This window comes from Montipora capricornis, chromosome 10 (genome assembly GCF_036669925.1).
Source record: "Montipora capricornis isolate CH-2021 chromosome 10, ASM3666992v2, whole genome shotgun sequence".
Classification (NCBI taxonomy): domain Eukaryota; kingdom Metazoa; phylum Cnidaria; class Anthozoa; order Scleractinia; family Acroporidae; genus Montipora; species Montipora capricornis.
In genome coordinates, this window is record NC_090892.1 from 6,390,953 (window position 1) to 6,413,452 (window position 22,500).

Genomic DNA, 22,500 nt, shown 5'->3' on the forward strand with positions numbered 1-22,500 from the left:
TTCCTCAACAGAAAAATCCAAGAGAATGTGTATGCTTCCAATACTTTATTCTTATTGTCATGAAGAAAGCAGTAAATGTCTACTCCAGCAAATGCAATAAAAGCTCAGTACTTCTTTCAAGTCTCTTATATTGATTCCCACAAGTATCCTATAAGCACATTGGTAGAGCAACTACCAATCAACTAACTATAAACCGCACACAGATTTTTCCCACATCGCAGTGTTGGAATTGGTGCTGTTTATAATTATCTCTTATCATTGTTGATATTATTAAGGACAAATTTTGTTCTTTTGCTTGATGATTGAAATTTGTAAAAATTCACCAACCAGCACTGACTTGCCTCTAATTACTATAGAATTAAACATTGATCACCTAGTGCAAGATAACAGGACTTGGAAATGGAAGATCATGTTTAACTCATTGACCCCTGAACCCCCTCCCCTCCACCCCCCTTCTCAATTATTGATGAGTAACATTGTCTGGCGTTAGACAGTGTAAAATCTAAATGTCTCACTCCCAGGGGTCAAAAGGTCAACCAATCTATATTCTTTTGTTCATTGTAACACAAAACAGAGTGCATGCTTGTGAATCTTGTGAACCTTAAGTTTGTAAAATTTGTGAAGTAAATAAAACAATAAGAAACTTTTACTTCAAGCGTGATTCATTTCATTTACCCAACCGGATTTTCATTATCATGTTGGCATCAATCAAAGTTAGGTAATCAAAATAACAAATATATATACATATATGCCGAGTATTCTGAGTTAACTGTCTCTCTTCATTTAGTTTAATTGGCCCAAAAGTCTTTGATGTTGATTCATACCTTAAGTCTTATTTCCATTCCAACCATCAGTGTACTTGGAAACATTGGAGATAGATTAACTGTAAAACAAAGCATCAGACTAATATCACAAGTTTAACTATGATAGAAGCTTTGAATGATATTACTAGGACCATAAGGTCTCATACATGGCTTTTATGAAAAAAACTATGAAGAAAATCAGACAGGTATTTTTTACAGGTCACAGGTCAGGCTTACAGGTCATTGTCTTAACATCACTAAAGTAACCCTAGCCACTCTCCTAATGCAGCTTTAGGCCAAAATCATAGTTTTAAGACCAAGGGTTAGCATTTATTAAGAGTTAACCTGACCTGTGTCCAGTAAATATTACCTGCTGAAGAAAATCCAAACATAACAAGTACAGTATACATAAAAGCAAGAACAGGTCTTTTCAGAAGTTACAGCGTGGCAGAATATACTGCACAACCTTGTTTAACATCAACTAAAAGTTAAGCAGATATGTCTAAGTACTTTTTTGACAAAACTTGATCTCTGACCATAAGTACTTCTGAAGAGTCTCGATTCAAAACCTTATGTCTTTATTAACAAAGCTGGTACAGATTGTTCTACTGCACAGACCTTACTGTGCTCAATCCATATGCCAATGCTTACATACAATCTTTTTAGTTTACAGCTACTCCATTATAAATAATAAAAATTAAGACTCATTAACAATAGATGCGCAGAGAAGCTGGCAGCTCAAAAAGTTGGTTGTTCCAGGAAATAATCTGCTGGGGGAAGGAGGTATCCACTACAATATGGGCAACAACCTTGCACTAGCTTTTTGATGACAACAGACCCATATCACTCAATGTCCAAACAAAAGATTTTGCCCATCGAACCTCTCATTCAGTGTAAGGCAGGACGGGCAAAGACAAAGCCTTTATTCCCCATGGACTCCAAAATGGCCGCCGAGTGATAAAGGTGAATAGGTGGTTTTCATGTTACATCATTGCTGCCATATTGGTACACGAAACAAAAGACCTCTCATTATCTCCCTATGCTTGTCCATCAGCAAATTTATATTAAATCAGTGCAGAAACCCATAAGGGTTGAAACGTGTAACAGGCATTTACAGCTTCCGAATATTCAGTGCTAAGTACCATATGTGGAAACCCCTCGCTCCAGTTCATTTTGCGCAAGAACATTGGTGGTATTGCGTCACGGTGTTCTTGCGAACTGATTGGTTGAATGTTTCTCTCTTGTTTTACCAAATATGGTACTTAGCAAATTGAGTTTCCCAGCACACAAAAGGCCATTACACGTTTCAACCCTTATGGGTTTCTGATCAGTGTTATCTGTGTCTCTAGAGATTGGTTGCAACCACCTATAAAGGATACACTCCCAAACAACAACCTCCTCCCCAGGGCCTTCTTGGCTTTCAATAGGGTGGCTCGTCTGGAGAAGACCAGCCACCATGTTGAAAGTTGAAAAGTCCCTGTGGACGAGGTTGTTTCAGATAGCAGCACACAATAGTTTAACACTCAATGGTAAGTGCTTAAATTAAGCACTCACTGTTGAGTGTTTAACGGTTGTGCAAGCTTGAAGGTCTGGCTTGACCCTGCAGGAATCCTCCATCAAAGGCCTGAAGCCCATCAACAGCAGTACCATCATAAATACTATAATTGCAATCATCATCATCATCATAATCATCATCATCATACCTAACAGGCCACCATAGCCACAACCAATGTCTGCAAACTCTACTTTGGAGATTGTGTTCTCTGATGAACTCCCATTCGTTTCAGCTTTCTCTGAATAAAAAGCAGGAAACAATGTCCTCCAATCCATAGCATCTGGAGATACAGGACTTTAAAGGAACACAAGACACAAACATGATCACTGCTTGCGGCAGGTAAAACACAGGTCTTCAGTTCACAGGTCTCTGTTTTCCCAAATACAGAAACCAACCTAAACGTTCATTAAAGCTAATTTGAGCTAAACAAGACTTTTTAGGCCTAAATTTAGCTTTAATGAATGTTTAGGTTTGTTTCTGTATTGGTAAAACAGAGACCTGTCACCTGAGACCTGTGTTTTGTACCTGTCCTACTGCTTGGGAAAAGTTGTCCTAAAGCTTTAAAAAAATAAAATTGACTTTTTAAACTGAGGAACAAAAAACAAATGACTGGAAAGGAATGTGGTTAACTTGCATATTTAGTCCTGAAAATGATAATTTGTCTCTCATTTGTTGCACAGCGAAGGGCGTGTCTCTTTCATGGTCACGTGCTTGCAAGTCATTTATACTGCTTGATTTCTTAAAAAGAAGTGACTTTCAATAATCCCTGTTTCACTTTAATAATTTCCGACACCTTTGGTCCCCGACGGCAATACTCACTATTCGAGAGTGTGGTCTGCTATGGGGTTAGCATGGGCCCTTTGCCGGTAATACTTTTTCTGCGGAAGTTCCGCCATATTGGATCTTTGAACTGAATCTCCCAGAAACCCTTGCAACATTGTTAAGTATTACCCAGTGTCCTTCGCAATCGAGGCATGCTTGCAGATCCAATATGGCGACGCTAGGAGACGAAGATAAAAGCAGTTCTGCTTCCAGCGAAAGTCGCTCATCGAGTTGGTACTATGTACAGGTAATTTTATCGTCTAAAATAATCTCCATAACGTTACCGCGAAAAAGACAGGATGCGAAAATTGGTTGTGTATTGAAAAAAACGTAGATAGAAATTCAACAACAATAAGGATTTTTTTTTATCATTAGCTTATTAACTCAACTACGTATGTCATGAAATTACTCAAATGATTTCATTTTCAGCTTATGTGTCGAAAGTATATTTCCGAAAAAAGTTATTGATCGGATCAAAAACGGAGTTTGTGAAAATTCAAGCTTACAGTAGTCACCTAAGTAATTGTTTAAGATCTTGACGTCATCCAGTTTTCTTCCTTTGCTGAAATAAAGCTAACCAGAGCTGTTGTGTGATAATCACGGCTTGCCTTTTTCAGGACAACACCTCTGCAGTTATTGATATAGCAAATACCGATGATCTCCAGTCTGAACCTGGAAATGGCGAAAGGTCTGTTTTCATTCACTTTGTGCTAATAAAAATGACAATATTATTACTGTAGCATTACATGTTGGAGGGGACTAGCCTGAAGACAGCTGGGCTAGATTGCAGAATTCCTGGCCACAAGAGATGGACCCTAAAAACACTGCTGCTGCAGTGCTGCAGTCATGGTGTTGGAGATACATGTACCTTGTTCTGTAATCCATGAGGCAAGCACTGTGGCACCAGCCATTCTACTCAGCTCAGTTTAACCTTAAGTCAACTAAGGCACCATGGCACTGCGGTAGCAGTTATTGGGCTTAACTCAGTTTAACCTTAAGTCGACTTAAGTACCACAGCACTGCGGCACCATCCATTTTACTCACTTCACTTAAACCATAAGACAACTAAGGCACTGTGGCAACCAGCCATTCTACTCAATTCACTTTAACCTTAAAACATATGAGGTACTGTGCTACTCGCACCGGTAGGGTGGGAGGGAGGGTGGGAATAAAATTCGTAAACAGTAAAGGTACTCCTTACAGTTAACTATAGAGCTCGCAGAGTGATACTTTGGACTTTACTAGACCTTTTATTCTGAGACTAATGTCTACTGTAGGACTAAACCAATGGTGACTAACATACCATCTAATACAAACAACTTCTGTAGCACTCAACGCGACATGAATGGGGATAGTTGTTGCTTTTCGCCAATCCAGATAAAGGATATAAATGCAGGCAGACAGCATTAAAGACAAGGATAAAGGAACACAGGTTGAATTGTTGGAATATAGGAATCCATTCATGTTTGGTTGCATAATGTTTACAAAATAACGTGACATGTGGATGATAGGTTTAACGAGTCACGCTCCATTAACTACATTTTACAGCGCTGTTGTAAAGCTTTATTCATGAATATATCATTTCATCGTTGATTCATTCCTCACCGGATTAGTGGAACTCACAAATGACCAGTTCCCAACGTCAGTGGCTTCATAACTCAGTTGGTTAGAGAGTCGCACCGGTATCACGAGGTCATGGGTTCAAACCCCGTTGAAGTCCTGAATTTTTCAGGCTTCTCTACGCAATTGCAAAAATTGCATTCATAACTGCGAGGATAATAGCTTCACTTGACTCTACTCAAACTAGCTGCCAACTTCAGATTTCATTGAAATCCCTGTATGTCCATTGCTCTCTGCATACACAATAAGTCACAATTAGTGATATTATGCCATGTGACCTACATGTACATTAATTTTGCTGGAGTCGTGGACCACACTGAAGTGCTCGGGCATTTCAATGTCCCACTGAGTTCATGAACGAAAGTTTTGTGACAGGCTCCATGTTTGTCATCAATTTATCCAAGAAAACTTGAAAGTCTTTGTTGTGATTGGAAAACGAACACTTCTTCCTCCGATGAGAATTGAACCAATGACCTCCCACATAATGGTATAGTGCTTTACATTTTCTGTAACTGATGGGGATTTCATAGTGTAGACATCTTGCCAGACTGCTTTATGGTGCGTGTGTATCAAAATAACACATTCAATTTACTAGTTCCTGCAGGACACAATGAATGGTTGACCACAGGGTTAGGGTGTGCATCTGCATGATGTTCTTTTCAAATCTTCTTAACAAGCCACACTACACTATTGTGAAACAGCCAAAGCTAGTTATTTGTTTAGGAATACTAATAAATTCAACCTTTTCCAGATCTTGTCATAAATCCAACACTTTCTCCAGTCCTGAGGTCATTAAGGTCTACAATTTGCTTTTAAAGGTACCCTAGATTGTCCCAGAGGGTAATCAGTTATTGGATCAGCAGAACTTAACATCCTATCCGTAATCAATTTTGATCCTTAAGTTGTTAAATATTTAACTGAAACATGCTTCTTTTTGTGTGGTTTCAGTCAGGAGGGCAGTCCAAGCAGGCAGGGGGTCTCAGAAACCGAGTTCATGGAAAGAATCAGAGAGAGAATGGCTCAAGAGGTCGGGGGCTATGTAAGTACATTTAAAGTTTGTGAGAACTCAGAAATTGTGATCCTACAGCATCGATTAGTAGGGCATGTGTGCCCGGCTATAAGCGATGAGACTTAAATAAAGTTATTATTGTTATTATTATTATTATTATTATTATTATTATTATTATTATTATTATTATTATTATTATTATTATACAGTGTCAGATTCCAAACTTGCGTACATTTAACCAAGATACTGTATTGTCATACTGCATTGTCACACCGGAGACATGCCGAGATTGTTGGAAAAAAATGTTATGTAGTCTGTTCCAGGATCTCAAACTGTGTGGAGGGGCTCAAAATCAATTATATTAATCTTCCTCAGAATAAGAGGTGTAGCAAGTTACAGTGTAGTTAGAGAAACAAGGGAGAGTGGTCCTTTTCTACTTGTCCTCATTCTCTCTTTTTTTTTTTGTCGCGATCACCACTATTGTTGGAATAGCTTAACTTTATAAAATTATTTTTATTCATGTCATTGCAGATGACTTTGCTGACTTTTTGCTACTTTTGTTGCTCGTTGTAAATACTTAAGGTGCCGCAAATGAGGAAGTATTGTTGCGGAAACGTGTTTCCTCAGCGCGCAAACAAGGAAACACTTGCTGAGGAAGCAAATTGTTTCTGAACATATTCAGAAACATTTTTACTTCTTGGAACTCAAGCAGATTTTGCTTAAGTGCAACAAATGTTTCCTGGGGCTGCAAAGGGGAAAACATTTGCTTCCGCAACGATGTCTCTGCAAACATTGTTTCCTTGTTTGCGGGCACCTTTAAGGTACTCTCCATGCACATGTAGACAATTAAAAAAACAAAAACTTGTGACTGACTGGATGAATTTTACTGCAAAACAATCCTTGTTAGCTGCCCCCCCCCCCCTCCCCTGTACTCCTCCTCCCCCCCTACCCTCCAACCTAAGATTCCAAAATAATTTTGATTTGGTAAACAGCCACAACATTATGAGACATCATGTGATAGTTTGCAATACAACACATGCATGTTTTCATGTTACATGTAGTATACTTAATATCCCTCTTCACATCTTCCAGGTATGGCAGGCAAGTAAGCAGTCAGCAAAGAGAGCCTTCGATCTTTACGCTAACATAGACATACTCAGACCTTACTTTGATGTTGAGCCCATTGAAGTCCGCAACAGGTAATGTCAGCAACTAAGTTTACATTGTGCTTGTCTTAGTTTACCAGTACATGTAGATATTACTTTTTCGTGAATTATTGCAAATCTTTGGTTATTTTGATTTGTAAACAGACTTTTCTAGTTCCTAGGAAAGATGGGGCCTTAAATGTATTTGTCACCTTTTCAATAGTCAGATAGAAGGAGCCAATAATCATTAAAATCAATAATGTTAGGATTGATGCAGGGTGCCCTGTGGGCAAGTTATGGCAAGCATGTTAAACTAGCCCAAAAAGATTAAAAGAGTAGGATTTTCACATACATGTATAAAAAATTTGTGAACTGACAATTATAAAAGTAATGCATTAGTTGAAAATTGTATGGCCGAGACATGACAGCACAGAACTGCGGACGTAAAGATAATGTAATGCAATGCTTTTTTGAACTTTCAAAAAACTGTTTTCAGGTGTGGGCAAATTTAAGTGGAAAGCTTATGATACTTGAGTCCACTTGCCCATCAGTCTAGTAAAGGTTAGAATCCACTAGCCTGATTGCAAAATCCTTTAGCCCAAGGCTATGGGACATGACTTTCTTTTCATGCTGATGGAAAGAAAGGGGAGAGGGTCATCAAAGTTGATTTCTGTTGAGTCTAATACCCCATTCATACCAACAAGACATGTTTAGTTAGCGTGGGTTTAACAAAATATTGAAAAATGAGATTCAGGTAAGTTTTTTTTTTCTTGCAAATTCAAGTGCTATTTCAATCTTGTGTGGCAGACAAATGGCATCCAGTGTGTGAGAATTAATACATGCTTTGATCTGTGCTAAATGTGTTGTCGACACAGAAAAATATTAATCTTCTAACTTATGCTCCATTAGTTAGAAGATTTTTCTGGGAGACAGGGATTTTGAAAATACATTAGAGTACAGGATCATTGCTATATGGACATTTTTTTCAAAGTAAATTTGAAGCATACTTCTGTTAAATGTTTTTCCTCATTTCATACAAAGATTTGATGCAAATTGAACATGAAGGACCAGTTTTTATTTATCTTAATTAAACAAAATTTCTCAAATTCTGGAAGATTTTTCAGGTTATGTTTGATCATGTAAGATAATAATATTAATTTAATAATTCCCCTTACAGATTGGTCTATTCATTGATCCCAAAATTTCCATCAACAGCGTCACCACAGGTAATTAGTTAAGTGTTCCTTCAAGTAATCTACATGTATGACAGGTTGTGAGTTCCATGTTAGAGAATTCATTTTTAGTGAGTGTGATAATTTAATGATCCTCATACTTAGCTGGACAGTTTGAGTAAATTGTCTCTAATAAACAGGTGGTTTTCAGATATCTATAAGACAATAATTTTTTTACCCAAATTGCTTATAAATAATCTCTCAATCTGATTGTCTAATTTGCCGTTGTCGATTAGAGTCTAGAAAACGTTTTTTGTGTCATGCTCGCGTCAATTTGTCATGCAATGTGATAGCCAATCAGGAACGCTCAGTTTGGGAAATAAACCAATCATATTATTGTGCGAAAGTTTTAGATAATGCTTGTTCTTTTTTAAGACTCTTTCCATTTGACAGAAATGACCGGCCAGACCCGGCATTTGGAAGGACTAACTCTACAACGCTTTCAAATTATCACACTTTGCAGATGATATATACTCCTCCAGAAGAATACGAGGGATTATCATGCAAGTGTTCCTTCAAATTATTGTATTTTCCTTGCAAACTGACGGGTCTGGCTGGCCAGTTCTGATGAAAGGAAAGCGCCCTTAGTGTCATGATTTTGGTCATGCTCTGAAATAAACCCTTTCTTTGACCTTGAATATTGTGGTAAAAAACAAATCAAATCGAAAGTGGTTCAGCTTTGTCTGTACTCTTATCGACAATGATATTCGTCATCACAGTGGTCAAAATTATTTTGTTGTGCGCTCACTTGGCTGCACCTCGTGAGTCCACAACATGAATGTGAATCTTCATAAAAACGAAGGATTTCTAACTTCTATTCCATGTATTCCTATTCCAGAATATGGTCAATCGAACACACCCTAAGTCATTAGCTATTCTTTCATTTAAAACAAGTCATTGGTCATGAATAAATTTGGATGATTATTTTGGTTATGTTCTTTGTACATGTAGGTCTTGTTTTTAGTTTGAAATTTGGATGTACCGGTAATGAGAAATACTTAGTATTTTCATCATGTACATGTATGTACCCAAATATCGAGTCTGAGTTTGAACAGGTGAATCATACAAATAACTGTAGTTGTGTCAGATCCAATTTCAAATGTGCCAACTAAAACAGCAACTGCAAAGGAGCACTGTGCAGATCATTTCCAGCATTGCCGTTGGCAGTTATCTGCTGAGGAAGTTTAATAATGGACTTGATTTGATTTAGTAATTTTGTATTACGTACTTTTTGCTTTCTGTTAGTGGCAAACTACATGTTTCTAGGAAGATTGCTAACTAGGGAGATTGATTGTTAATATTGACTTGAAATTCCTATATTAAGATTACATTCACAGTACAAGAACTTTTTCTACACAGACTGTTGTTGGTGAATTGTATGGTCCCTTGATGTTGGTTTTTACGATGATTGCCATATTGCTCTTCAGTATGAAAACATCTGGTCACACAGTGGTAAGTCTCAATGAATGATGTCTCTCGTTCTTTGGCACTAGACAAGCAATAATAATTATTGTTATATACCTTGACTTTCACTCAACAAAACAAGCACTGTGATTGGTTGATTCTTGGTCACATACCCCTGATCAAATTCAAGTGAATCCCAACTGGGATACAATTCCTCAGTTGTTACCCACTCTGGATGTTTTGCTGGGATTGGGGAAGCAAAAGTCTAAATAATAACAAAGCACTTAATTGCTGTTAGTTGTGTTTACCCTCAAGTCCTGATGTTTCCCTCAACTTTGTCTTGGGAAACCTCAGGACTCTCGTGAAAACAAAACTAACTGTTTCCCTTGGGACCATACATTAAGTGTACATGTATATATATTATTTTGTATTTTTTATTGCAATTCAAAGATTTTATGTACCGTGTAAATGGACCAGTCAATAATAATTATCATTGTTATATACCGAGACTTTCATTCAACAATACAAGCACTTTGATTGGTTGATCCTTGGTCACATGCCCCTGATCAAGTTCAAATGAATCCTGAACGGGATACAATTCCGCAGTTGTTGCCCGCTCCAGAGGTTTTGCTGCAATTGTGGAAGGAAAAGTCTATATATATAACAAAGCACTTTATGTCTGATCCCTCAGGAAACTAGTTAGTTTTGTTTACCCTTGATTGCTGATGTTTCCCTCAACGTCATCTTGGGAAACATCAGGACTCTCGGGAAAACAAAACTAACTGTTTCCCTTGGGACCATACATTAAGTGTACATGTATATATATTATTTTGTATTTTTTATTGCAATTCAAAGATTTTATGTACCGTGTAAATGGACCAGTCAATAATAATTATCATTGTTATATACCGAGACTTTCATTCAACAATACAAGCACTTTGATTGGTTGATCCTTGGTCACATGCCCCTGATCAAGTTCAAATGAATCCTGAACGGGATACAATTCCGCAGTTGTTGCCCGCTCCAAAGGTTTTGCTGCAATTGTGGAAGGAAAAGTCTATATATATAACAAAGCACTTTATGTCTGATCCCTCAGGAAACTAGTTAGTTTTGTTTACCCTTGATTGCTGATGTTTCCCTCAACGTCATCTTGGGAAACATCAGGACTCTCGGGAAAACAAAACTAACTGTTTCCCTCGGGACCTTACATTAAGTGTTTGTTATTTTATTGTTTGACACATACTCCTCTTCCTTCCTGGGCATTCCCTAGGCATATTATCCTTTGTGTTCCCCTGGTGTGGGGAAGTGAACAACCAAAACAAAGAAGGATCAAAACATGATTTATGATAAGAGGGCAAAACATTAATTTGGACAGAATAACTCCCATGAAATATTCCTTAAAACGTTTCAAAGTGAAAAAATTGAAAAACTACAAGCTACTCAAATGTCAGAGTCAACTAAAAATGTGTACATGTACAAGAAAAGAATCTATAAATATGAAAAGAACAAGAGATAGTCAAATAATGACATTTTGGGGACAAGAAGTTTGGATTTGTCTAAGGCTTGCGTAAGGTTAATTGTGTCTAATGACTTGAATTTGCAAACGATAGCAATGCAGTTTCTTGATAAAAAGAATATTCTAGAAATGGGGGATAAAGTGGTCCAGAGAAGTTCTGCAGTGCCTGAAAGGAAACTGTAGGGTCAAGGTTGGGTCAGAAGCAGTGGCTTTTTATACGATCATTCATTTTTCCAAGGCTTATCCATTGGTTTACTTTGGATTGGGGGTCAAATGCCCAACCCCTTCCCTGCCCCCCCCCTCCCCCCCCCCCCAAAAAAAAAAGCTATAATGGCCATTGACAGAAAAGCTCATTGATTTAAGGATCACCATTTACTCATTCATTTGTTTGATTGATTTTGCGTTTGTTATTTTGTTTGTAGCAAGAAGGCACATTGATGGGAACAGCTTTTGGTGTTTGTTTTGGATACTGGATTGGTGGCTCGGCATTTTTTTATTCTGTTTCTTTCATGTGCAACACTCATCTCACTTTTCTTCAGGTTCTCTCTTTGTCGGTAGGTGGTTGTCACTCTTCTACCGTGTGTACACATACCTTGTGAGAATGAGATGCAGAGTTTACTTTTTAAAAGACAGTTAATATTTTGAATGCACGTGACTTATTTATAACAACCCAAGATAACCTGTTATGTCCTGTTCTTCTTCCTCTTATTATTATTATTATTATTATTATTATTATTAAAACTACTTGTATTTCATGCAGTAAACATTAGTAATAGAGCTCTTGTCATAAATTGCTCTCTCTAAAATTTGAGTCTATGACCTCATACTGAAAGCAGTACAGACTTCTGCGACGTCGAGACATGGACTTTAATCCCAAGACCTTCAAGGTGGCGATGCAAATTCTTAAGAATGGAGCCAAGGGCACCAATTATCACATGAACCACTATTACTATATTTTAATTATTATTATTGTTATTATTGTTATGGCAATTTAGTGTCAGGTGCCTGATTCAGGCATGGGGACTTGTGGCTGGGTTATAATTTTTTTATGTTGGGGTTCCCTGTTATTGGGTGATCATTCACTCCGTTTAAGTGGCCAAACATGGATGTTCTTGGTACCAAACCTTCACAAAAGGATGAAATAATGGGTATCATTTGTCAATCTTTTGTTTACTTATTTTAAATCATTTACTGTCGATCTCAAATGTTTGCAGACAAGGGGTTTTTTCCAGTCCATTTCACGGACCGTTGATTTCAGTCTTTGGTAAAAAAATTCAAATCATGTGATAACATTTTTTGTGGTGCTGCGCTTTTGAAAACACCAATCATGTAACACTATTCCTCCGTTCTTCCCACGCCTGCGCAAAGAAAGAAACCTGAAGTATAGTTTCCACCTGCTTGCACTGTTGTGTGTACTATACCGCTTTGTATTTCCTTGGACAAGGCTGGCAAGGTAATAGCTTTTGCTGGTTTTTCTTGGTGTCAACATCATTTCGCACTTTTCTCTTTGGGGAGAGCAACAGAAGATGGCATCACATGATTGGTGTTTTTGAACCACAGAACCACAAAACAATGTTATAGTGTGATCAAATTTTTTTAACCACAGACTGAAATCAGCAGTCCATGAAGTGGGCTAAAAAAAGCTCTTGTCCACGGACGTCTGAGATCGATATTAGTTGTACTTATTCCTCTTGTAATTCTTCAGTGATTTGATGTGGCACTACTGTAAAAGAGGCCTTTGCTCCAAATAGTTCCACTGGAGATATGAATATCGCTAACATTGGGCAATTTTTCTTGTCATTGGGGCTCCAGCTCTTTGATGTGTTTGATATGAAATGGCTCTTAACTATTTCAGGGGCGGATCTAGGGGGAGGTTGCAGGGGGTGCGCACCTTCTCCCCCTGAGATGACCTGCGGCTTTCTAATACAACTGGCATTCTGCAAAAAAAAAAGCCAAAAAAAACGTCACTAGTCAGCTACAGTGTATGCCATTCCTTAGGGGTTCACTCCCTCCTAAGAAAAATCCTAGATCTCCCCCGTATTTACCTGATAATATCAACATTATCTTCACTTCAGGGTTATGCACTATTTGGAAACGTTGTATGTCTTTTCCTGACTACCGTTGGATATCACCATTCTCACTCATTCTTTTATGCCCTTTGGTTGGTGTTTGGAGGACTATCAGCTGCTAAATTGGTGAGTTTTGTAAAGTTCTGTATTGTAACGCCAACTTATAGAAGTAGGGTTACATTAGGAGACAGAACTTTCCAAGTCGCATCTCCGGCACTTTGGAATGTATTACCGCGTGAGATTCGTTCTATTACAGATCTAGGAATTTTTAGGTGCCATCAGAAAACGCACCTCTTTAAGGAAGCTTTTTATTAATTTTTATCATGATAATTATTATTATCTTAACACATATTGTATATTTCAATTGTATATTTCAATTTTATTACAGTATACAGTGTATTTTTATTCAATTATTATTTAGATACCCTGTATTTAATTATTATAGATAGAAATAACACTGTATCTTGTAATCCTTATCCACTGCTCAAATATTACGAATTTGATATCTTTTGTCCTTTAAAATATTTTGCCTCTTGTATATGGGATCGAAACGAACTTGGAATTTACCAGCTCCTAGGTAGCTTGATACTGTAGCCAACTTGGTAGAGCAATGTGTCAGCATGACTGAATCAGGCCTTATAATTAACTCTTTTGCTCAGGTGCCAGCTGGCGACTAATGGGGAAAATTTGGTCGCCAGATCATAAATTTTGGTCGCCAACTTTGCATGCAAGGAAAGTCATCATTATTAAGTAGCACAAAAAAAAAGCACAGTCAATTTTGAAGGTGTTCGCTTTTTAACAGAGGGGACAAGTTCTCCAACCCACTTTACGTTAAGGGTACAGGTTGCTTTTTGAAGGTTCCATGCAAATTTCATATAGTTAAATAAAATTTAACATAGTTAACGACTAGGAGCTAGTCTGGTCAGTAGTGTTTTGCAGGCGGTTGTTAGTGTCTTGGCCGTCTGGTAGCGTTGTTCAGCGTTTTGGTGCGTTCTGTAGCGTTTGTTATAGTTACATGGTTCACGACCGGGAGCTAGTCCGGTCAGTAGCGTTTTGCAGGCGTTTGTCAGCGTTGTTATGCGTTTTTGTAGCGTTTGCAGCACTCTTTAGGTTGGGGGGGCCCTGGGGCTGACATGGTTCAGCGGTATTCCTGCGTAGTGCATGCGTTGTCCAATGTGCTTGCAGCGTGTTTGTTGGCGTGGCGTTGTGAGTCGGTTTAGGAGTTTAGTGGTTCTCGGCGTTCTTCTTCTCGCTTCGTTGGCTATCTCGGTCGCTGTCCAGGTTGAAATAGAAGTTCTTCGATCTTCGACCGTCTCCATCTCGTCTTCACCGCCGTGTTGTGGTTCGTCTTACCTTCTCTTGTACCAGTTCCGATAGTCGGCTCGTCGCTCAGATAGCGTGGCGTTTCTTTGGCGGGCTTAGTGTAGCGGTTCCCAGTTGTGGTCAACAAAAGAAAAACAACAATAGAGAAAACACAAGGATTTCTTCCGTCATCGACCGTGGTTTCCTCGCCCGCTGTCGTGTCTGTTGGTTTGTCTGTACTCGCTCATCGCTCTTTTGTGCTTCGGACCATCGTGTGCTCCGATACGTTTATTTTGGCGGGCTTAGTGTAGCGGTTCCCAGTTGTGGTCAACAAAGGAATAAATTCTAAGGATTTCGTCAGTCATCGACCAGGGTTTTTTCTTCGGCGGCTGTCGTGTTTATTGGTTTGTCTTTCCTTCACTCGTCGCTCTTTCGTCCCTGGACCGTAGTGTGCTCGCCGATCCGTTAGCGTGGCCAAAGGATTTCGTCCTTCATCGCCCGCGGTTTTTTTCTCGCTCTCTGTCGTGTTTGTTGGTTCGTTTTTCACTTCTTTTTCGTGGTCGCCTCTAACTCGCTCGTCGCTGGTTGGTGTTCGATCATACATCATGCCGAACCCACCTCGTTCAACCAACAATAGCTTGTCCGCTGGACTTCGTTCGGAGGACATACCTCTCTTGTCCCCCGCGCCGATGGTGGTTTCTACGGCTCCCTCTGGCCCCGTGGCGCCTTTGGCCGTCGATTCGATCGCCGAGGCTGTTGTTCGCGCGCTTGGAAGCACCCTTCCGACTATCATCTCTTCAATTCAAGGGAGCGCCCCCTCGCCATTACCCCCTTCCGTCCTTGGCACTTCTGTTGGCGTCACTCCATCTAGCTCCTCTGGATCGACTGCTGTTTCTTGTGATGTCAATGTCTCGTCTATGGCTTTTGGGGCGTCATCAGGTACGTTTACTTTGCCGGCCTTCATTCCTACCTTTTCTCCTGTGTCAGCCATCACTGACTCAAGCTCGGCCCGCTTCATGGCCCCCATTACCTCTCCATTCGCAAGTCCCAGTGTATCCGGCAGCCTGCCAAGTTTTGGTAACTCTGGATCAGTGCCTACGTCTGAGAAGGCTTTCATTGTTGGTCCTGGTCATGCACCAGTCCCGGCAAAATTGGCCAAGAAGATCATCGAGGGCCAGTTCGTGGAGTTGGCGGATCTACTTACAGTCAATCTCCGAGCTGGGGATCAGGAACCACAGACCTTCCTGGAGGGTAAACTCCTGGTGTCCAACGCAAAACGCAGGCAGGTTGAAATCAAGGATATTCTTACTTGGACTGAGGCCTTCACGATTTTCCAGCTGGTCCTGTGTGCCTCTCACCCCCTGCGTTGGTTAGACTTGACCAGATATAAGCTGCTCATTATTCAAACAGCCCGCCAATATCCAGGTCTGGCTTGGCTTGAATACGATCTGGCCTTCAGAAGGGATGCCGCTGCCTCGGGCCTTACGGACTGGTCCAAAATGAATTTGGATCTGTATGGTTTTCATTTGCGTTTGCCAGCATCGTCCTCACTGCAACCAAGGCCGTCTTCCCTTTCCGGGTTTCCTCAGTCTTCCTCAGACAGCCCAGACTCCCACCGACGCACACCATTCTGCCATTCCTGGAATGAAGGGAAATGCCGGTGGCTATTTGGGAAGTGCAAGTTCCGCCACAACTGCAGCAATTGCGAGGGAAAGCATACCAAGGCTAACTGCCCCTTTCCCCGCTCAGCTGGATTTCGTTCCCGTTCCCGCTCCCCCTCCCCTGGAGGGAGCAGGGGACAGTACTGAGGGGCGAGGTTCGCCCAGTGTTGTGTTTGTACATAGTTTGAATGATGTGATTGCGTTGCCTCGCCAGCCGAATGGATTGCCTCAGTTGGCAAAGTTGTTTTGTCCTGTTCCAGTTTCAGTTCCAGTCTCAGTTCCCGTTTCTGTTCCAGTTAAGCCCAGCGTTCCAGTTGTCTCTTTTGCCCCGTTATCTCCGGTGTCTCAGGTCACACCATTACAGTTGGATCAATTTCAAGCCGAATTATGCCACCATCCCAACAAGTCAGCTGTGGCATTTGTGACTTCTGGCATACGGGATGGATTTCGGATAGGCTTTGACCCATCCTTGGTGTCCCTCAAATCTGCATCTTCAAACATGCGTAGCTCTGCTGAGCACCCATCAGTGATTGACTCCTACTTGCAAGCTGAAGTCTCTTCTGGCAGGGTGGCAGGTCCTTTTCCAGTGCCCCCGCTTCCGTCATTGCAAATAAGTCGTTTCGGGGTGATCCCCAAAACTAATCAGCCTGGGAAGTGGCGTCTCATTTTAGACCTATCATCCCCAGAGGGGCAAAGCGTCAATGACGGCATCCCTAAGCCCCCGTTTACAGTTCAGTATGTTTCAGTGGATGCTTTCATTGATGGCATAATGTCTCTGGGTCGAGGAACGTTAATGGCCAAGTTCGATGTGGCCAGTGCATATCGGAATGTGGCTATCCACCCAGACGATCGCCCCCTTCTTGGCATGAAGTGGCGTGGGCAATATTTTGTGGATTTGGTGCTCCCTTTTGGGCTGCGTTCAGCACCATTTATTTTCACCGCCATTGCAGACCTGGTTGAATGGATCCTGGTTCACAATTATGAGGTTACATTTCTCCGTCATTACTTGGACGATTTCCTCACTTTGGGCCCACCGGCGTCCCCTGTGTGCCACAACAACCTTCAAACCTGCGTTCGTCTGTGTACAAAACTTGGCCTTCCCCTTAATCCAGATAAGTTGGAGGGACCCGCGACTCGTCTTACAATCCTTGGGATTGAACTTGACTCCGAGAACCTTCAGGCTCGCCTTCCGACTGACAAGAGAGATAGGATTGTTTCACTGTTAGATGAGTGGTCGGCAAAACGTTTTTGTAAACGTCGCGAGCTGGAATCCCTGATTGGCCATCTCCATCACGCCTGCAAGGTCGCCCCACAGGGTAGGACATTCCTTCGCCGGATGATCGACTTGCTTTGTGCCTTTCGCCGTGATGATCACCCCATTAGGCTTAACCAGGAATTTCGGCGGGATTTAACCTGGTGGCGGGAACTGTTCCAAACTTGGGATGGCCTCAGTTTTTTCTGCATGCCCACATGGGCACCTCTCCCGGACTTCCAGGTCTCATCGGATGCAGCGGGCTCTTTGGGCTATGGAGCTATTTTTAAATCCCACTGGTTTGCTGGTGCCTGGTCAGCTGCACAAAGTTCCTCATCCATAGCGTACAAGGAGCTCTTCCCAATTGTAGTGGCAGCCTATCTGTGGGGCTGTCAGTGGGTATCTCGGCGGGTCGAGTTCTTTTGTGACAACGAGTCTGTGGTGGCTGTACTTAAGTCTGGCACCTCGCGGGACAAAAACCTAATGGTGTTGCTGCGTTATTTGACTATGCTGGCCATCCATCATTCCTTCTCATTTACAGCTTCATCTGTTCGAGGCAAAGCTAATCCAGTTGCTGATGCACTCTCTCGATTCCAATTTCAGCGGTTCAGACGCCTGGAGCCACAGGCCGACCCAACCCCGTCTCCTATTCCTGCTTCCCTTCTGGCAGCGCTTCAGATGCCTTGACTCAGAAGTGTCGGTTCTTACTTACCCAAGGTCTTGCACCTTCCACCCGACGAGTGTACCGATCCGCCCAACGTCGATTTACAGACTTTTGCCGCCAGGATGGTCGTGCAAACCAGGATGGCTCCATCCCCCCAGCCACTGAGGAGACTCTCATGCGCTTTGCTTCCTTCCTGGCCGACAACCTGAACCATTCCTCCATCAAGGTCTATCTATCAGCAGTGCGCTCCCTTCACATTGACCATGGCCTTCCCGACCCGCTAGTCAACTGTCTTCGTTTGCAGCGTCTGCTAAGGGGTATTAAGCGAGTTCAAGGTCCAGTGTCACCCAGGCGCCTACCTATCACCGTTGATCATCTGAAGGTCATTCAGTGCTCTTTGGACCTGTCTACTAGAGACCATGTGATGTTGTGGGCTGCGTGCTGCTTGGCATTTTTTGGGTTTTTGCATGCGGGCGAATTCACGGTCAACTCGGCCTTTGATCCTCACACCCATATGACTGTTAGCGACCTGCAAGCGGACTCCTTGGTGAATCCCTCTTGTTTCAAAGTCCGTATCAAGTGTTCCAAGACAGACCCCTTCCGTGTGGGTTGTGATATCTACTTGGGGCGTGGCTCGGGCTCTGTGTGCCCCATAACAGCGTTGGGCACGTACTTGTCTCTGCGTGGGTCTGCTCCAGGGCCCCTGTTCTTGTTTAGTGATGGTCGTCCTCTTACCCGGCAGCAGCTATCATCCTTTTTGCAGTCTACCCTACATGGGGCTGGGTACTCCGGCGCCTACTCTGGCCATAGTTTCCGGATTGGGGCGGCGACCACTGCAGCGGCACGTGGTGTTCCGGATCACCTGATCAAAACCTTGGGGCGTTGGTCGAGCGAGGCATACCAGATCTATATCAGAACTCCAGTTAGTTCCATTGTCCGTGTTTCCTCCCAGTTGGTGGCGTAACAGGTAGTGGATTTCTCTGGTTACCAGCGGGGGTGGGTGCCTCAGGTTTGGGCTATCGGGGGCTTAGGCCTAGTTGCCCCGAGCCCCCTTGCTCCGGGTTCTTCTTACCCGGAGATCCCTTCGGCATGGCGCGGGGGGCTCGTGGCTTGGTTGCGGGTTGGGCAGGCCAGTCGGGTGTTCTAGCGCCTTGGGGATGTGACTGCGGTTGCAGCCCCCAGGCTTCCTGGGCACCTACCCTCCACTGGCGACGTGGGCGTTAAATATAGTTAAATAAAATTTAACATAGTTAACGACTAGGAGCTAGTCTGGTCAGTAGTGTTTTGCAGGCGGTTGTTAGTGTCTTGGCCGTCTGGTAGCGTTGTTCAGCGTTTTGGTGCGTTCTGTAGCGTTTGTTATAGTTACATGGTTCACGACCGGGAGCTAGTCCGGTCAGTAGCGTTTTGCAGGCGTTTGTCAGCGTTGTTATGCGTTTTTGTAGCGTTTGCAGCACTCTTTAGGTTGGGGGGGCCCTGGGGCTGACATGGTTCAGCGGTATTCCTGCGTAGTGCATGCGTTGTCCAATGTGCTTGCAGCGTGTTTGTTGGCGTGGCGTTGTGAGTCGGTTTAGGAGTTTAGTGGTTCTCGGCGTTCCCTCCCTCTCCCCCCCTTTCTTTCTTTTTTTTTGTGCTCTTTTTTTTTTTTTTTTTTTGTGTGTTATTATTATTATTATTATTATTATTCCACTGAGCTATCTGGCTCAAGTGTGACGGGTGCTTTAGGGGGGCCTGGCGCGGGGGGCTCGTGGCTTGGTTGCGGGTTGGGCAGGCCAGTCGGGTGTTCTAGCGCCTTGGGGATGTGACTGCGGTTGCAGCCCCCAGGCTTCCTGGGCACCTACCCTCCACTGGCGACGTGGGCGTTAAAAACTCATTGTGGGATGTCTAGCCTCATTATCAATGTGTTATCAATATCAAGCTAGTTCCGAGGAGGTCCTTCGGTAATATGGCTAAATCTACGTTTTCAGCATTCACAACTGACGATGGATTTAAATTCTCAATTAACCTTCTTGCCGAATTTCGTCTTCCGGGCGCAAATTCGCGGTAACCGGCAAGAATCATACGGTGTTTAAGTCCACGATCCCATGAAGCCGCTGAAACAATATGGTGCCTAGTAAACGCGGTGATCGAATTGTGCTATTAATTAACGATGTGAGAAACCGATTTTCTCGTAGTATTTATACATTATTTTAATGGGGAAAGAAAGGTGAGTCGTGTTCTAGCTACCAGTTCCGAACGATTTCATCATATAAAGAATCAAATACAACAGTTGCCTGCTGTTTATCCTGGGTTATCAGACAAAACGTGATTCGCCAGCTGGCGAGCAGTGCTGAAAATCTAGTCACCAGCCCTCAATTTTTGGTCGCATTGGCGACCAGTGAGTCGCAATTTCAAGCCCTGTGAATGGTCATTGGTTTGAGTGCAATTCAAGCCTGGAGGTTTTTTCAAGCTCCTTTTAACTGCCTATTAAGTTGCTTCCTTCATAAGAATTTTTTTTTAAATTATCATTCTCTCATTTTTGTACATATTTTGCTTACTGTTATAACTGTTGTACTTTTTTTTTTTGGCAGGTCACCGTTTTCATGAGTCGCACATTTAATCGTCGTCAGGGTCTCATCGCTGGTTGTGTGGTGGCAGCTGTACATTTGCTGTTTTTGTTATATCTGCACTTTGCCTATCACAGTGTCTATGAAGGTTTGCTACAATATTATTTATGTTGTAAAATGACTTGTTGGATAAAGTTGTGGCAATCAAAATTAATGTTCAGTATTATTGGCCATGCAAGGAATCTGCATGTCAGTGTTCCAAATAAGAGATGAATCCTTTACTAGTAGTTTGACACTGACTGTGCTTTTGGATGTTGCTAGCCTGCGTAGCAAGTATTTCTGTGGATTTTTCATGTTTTGGCTATGTGAGAAATTTGAACGAGACATTTTTTGGCTGCACGAAAAATGGAGTGAAACAAAACAAGAGGTTGGTCTCGCCCATTTTTCATGTGGCTAAAACTTCAAAAATCGTCTATGTTCCCATATTCAGTATGTTCTGAGTATTCAGCCTATTTTATTAGAGAGTGTTATGTAACTGGAACATACCTCGGATTGAGAGGAAGCAAAAATGTGGCCCCTTCTTAAACCCCTGCGATCCTCCTCAATACACCACTCCTAAAAATCGAAGATTTTTGAAGCCATTCCAATGCATAAATTGTATGGGGTATATTGCTATGATTTTGTATACTTAAACTTTATGCAACACAGCGGGTTTCCATGTAATAGTACTTTAACCCTAAAGCCCTGAGGGGACCCTCGTTAATGAGTAAAATCGTCCGGCATTAGACAATTTAAAATCTATAAGTGACCATTGGGAGTTAAAGGGCAAATAGTGTCTATTTCGGGTTGGAGCATGTTATTTCGAATACTGTTAATCAATTGACCCCTCGGGCATTATAGGACTCCCCCGGTTGACAAGTAGAGTAATCTGGCGCCAGACAGAGTAAAATCTGTTGGGTCTCACTCCCTGGAGTCAACGAGTTAATTAATGGAGAGGATTTTGACTGCTTACTTAAAATCAAACTTCTAGGCTACTGGGAGCATAAACAGTCTCACCCCAGCATTGGCCCACATTGACAAGTAAAATCATCTGGCATTAGAGAGAGTGAAATCTATGTGTCGCTCTTAGCAGGGAAGGGGTGAAATGTATCAACATTATTATTGCAGGGTTTAAAATCATTGTTAATTGTCTTAGCCTTAATTTGTAACTACGGTATAATGATGTTCAATTTTAGAATATGCTGACCAGACGTTGTCTCGTCACTCTAGAGATGTATTGACAACAACTCTGGAAAACATGGTTCCATCCGTTGCTCAATTGAAGGAAATTGGTAGTGATCAGGTGATTACTCACATGGCCAGAATCAAGAGAAGCATGAATGAAAGTATGTTTAATATATACACGTAGAATTTACCTTTCAAATTTGAATCCTCAACAACTTTAGGCATTTGGGGTTGCTAGTAGAGTGCACTTAAAGTTCAGTGTTCCAGAAAAAGACACCTATGTACAAAGCTTAAAGGCCTATTTTCAGTCTCAGATATTACTACATTTTAAGCATTCTGATTGGAAAGAAAGAAAGAAAGAAAGAAAGAAAGAAAGGAACATTATTTAAGTGTCTAGTCGTTCTAGCGCTGGTGCACTAATTGGGGACACTGTAAGCTGAAATTAACAATTAACACAAATCAAGTCAAATGTTGGTTTTTGAAGGGAAGGGAAACCGGAGTATCCGGAGAAAATCTCTCGGTGCAGAGTTGAGAACCAACAAACTCAACCCACATATGACGCCGAGTCTGGGAATCGAACCCGGGCCACATTGGTTGGAGGCGAGTGGTCTCACCACTGCGCCATCCCTGTACCCCTAGACATTTGGCACACTCAGTCTGCCCCTTCAGCAAACTATAG

General features: G+C 41.8%; 2 protein-coding genes across 2 annotated transcripts in view; one reads left to right on the plus strand and one right to left on the minus strand.

Moving 5' to 3' along the window:
* LOC138019884 (tRNA (guanine-N(7)-)-methyltransferase-like) overlaps positions 1-3,255 on the minus strand; it is a 9,440-nt gene extending 6,185 nt beyond the window's left edge. The window contains exons 1-3 of the mRNA XM_068866845.1: positions 3,178-3,255; positions 2,507-2,652; positions 825-883 (exon numbers count right to left, since the gene is read on the minus strand). Of these exons, the coding sequence (XP_068722946.1) occupies positions 825-883; positions 2,507-2,652; positions 3,178-3,254 (282 nt within the window). The 5' untranslated portion in view covers position 3,255. The remainder of the gene's footprint in view (positions 1-824; positions 884-2,506; positions 2,653-3,177) is intronic.
* A 65-nt stretch (positions 3,256-3,320) lies between these two features.
* LOC138018479 (protein YIPF3-like) overlaps positions 3,321-22,500 on the plus strand; it is a 20,281-nt gene continuing 1,101 nt past the window's right edge. The window contains exons 1-10 of the mRNA XM_068865107.1: positions 3,321-3,427; positions 3,798-3,868; positions 5,749-5,839; positions 6,902-7,008; positions 8,132-8,180; positions 9,546-9,638; positions 11,529-11,660; positions 13,182-13,301; positions 20,622-20,745; positions 21,833-21,982. Of these exons, the coding sequence (XP_068721208.1) occupies positions 3,350-3,427; positions 3,798-3,868; positions 5,749-5,839; positions 6,902-7,008; positions 8,132-8,180; positions 9,546-9,638; positions 11,529-11,660; positions 13,182-13,301; positions 20,622-20,745; positions 21,833-21,982 (1,015 nt within the window). The 5' untranslated portion in view covers positions 3,321-3,349. The remainder of the gene's footprint in view (positions 3,428-3,797; positions 3,869-5,748; positions 5,840-6,901; positions 7,009-8,131; positions 8,181-9,545; positions 9,639-11,528; positions 11,661-13,181; positions 13,302-20,621; positions 20,746-21,832; positions 21,983-22,500) is intronic.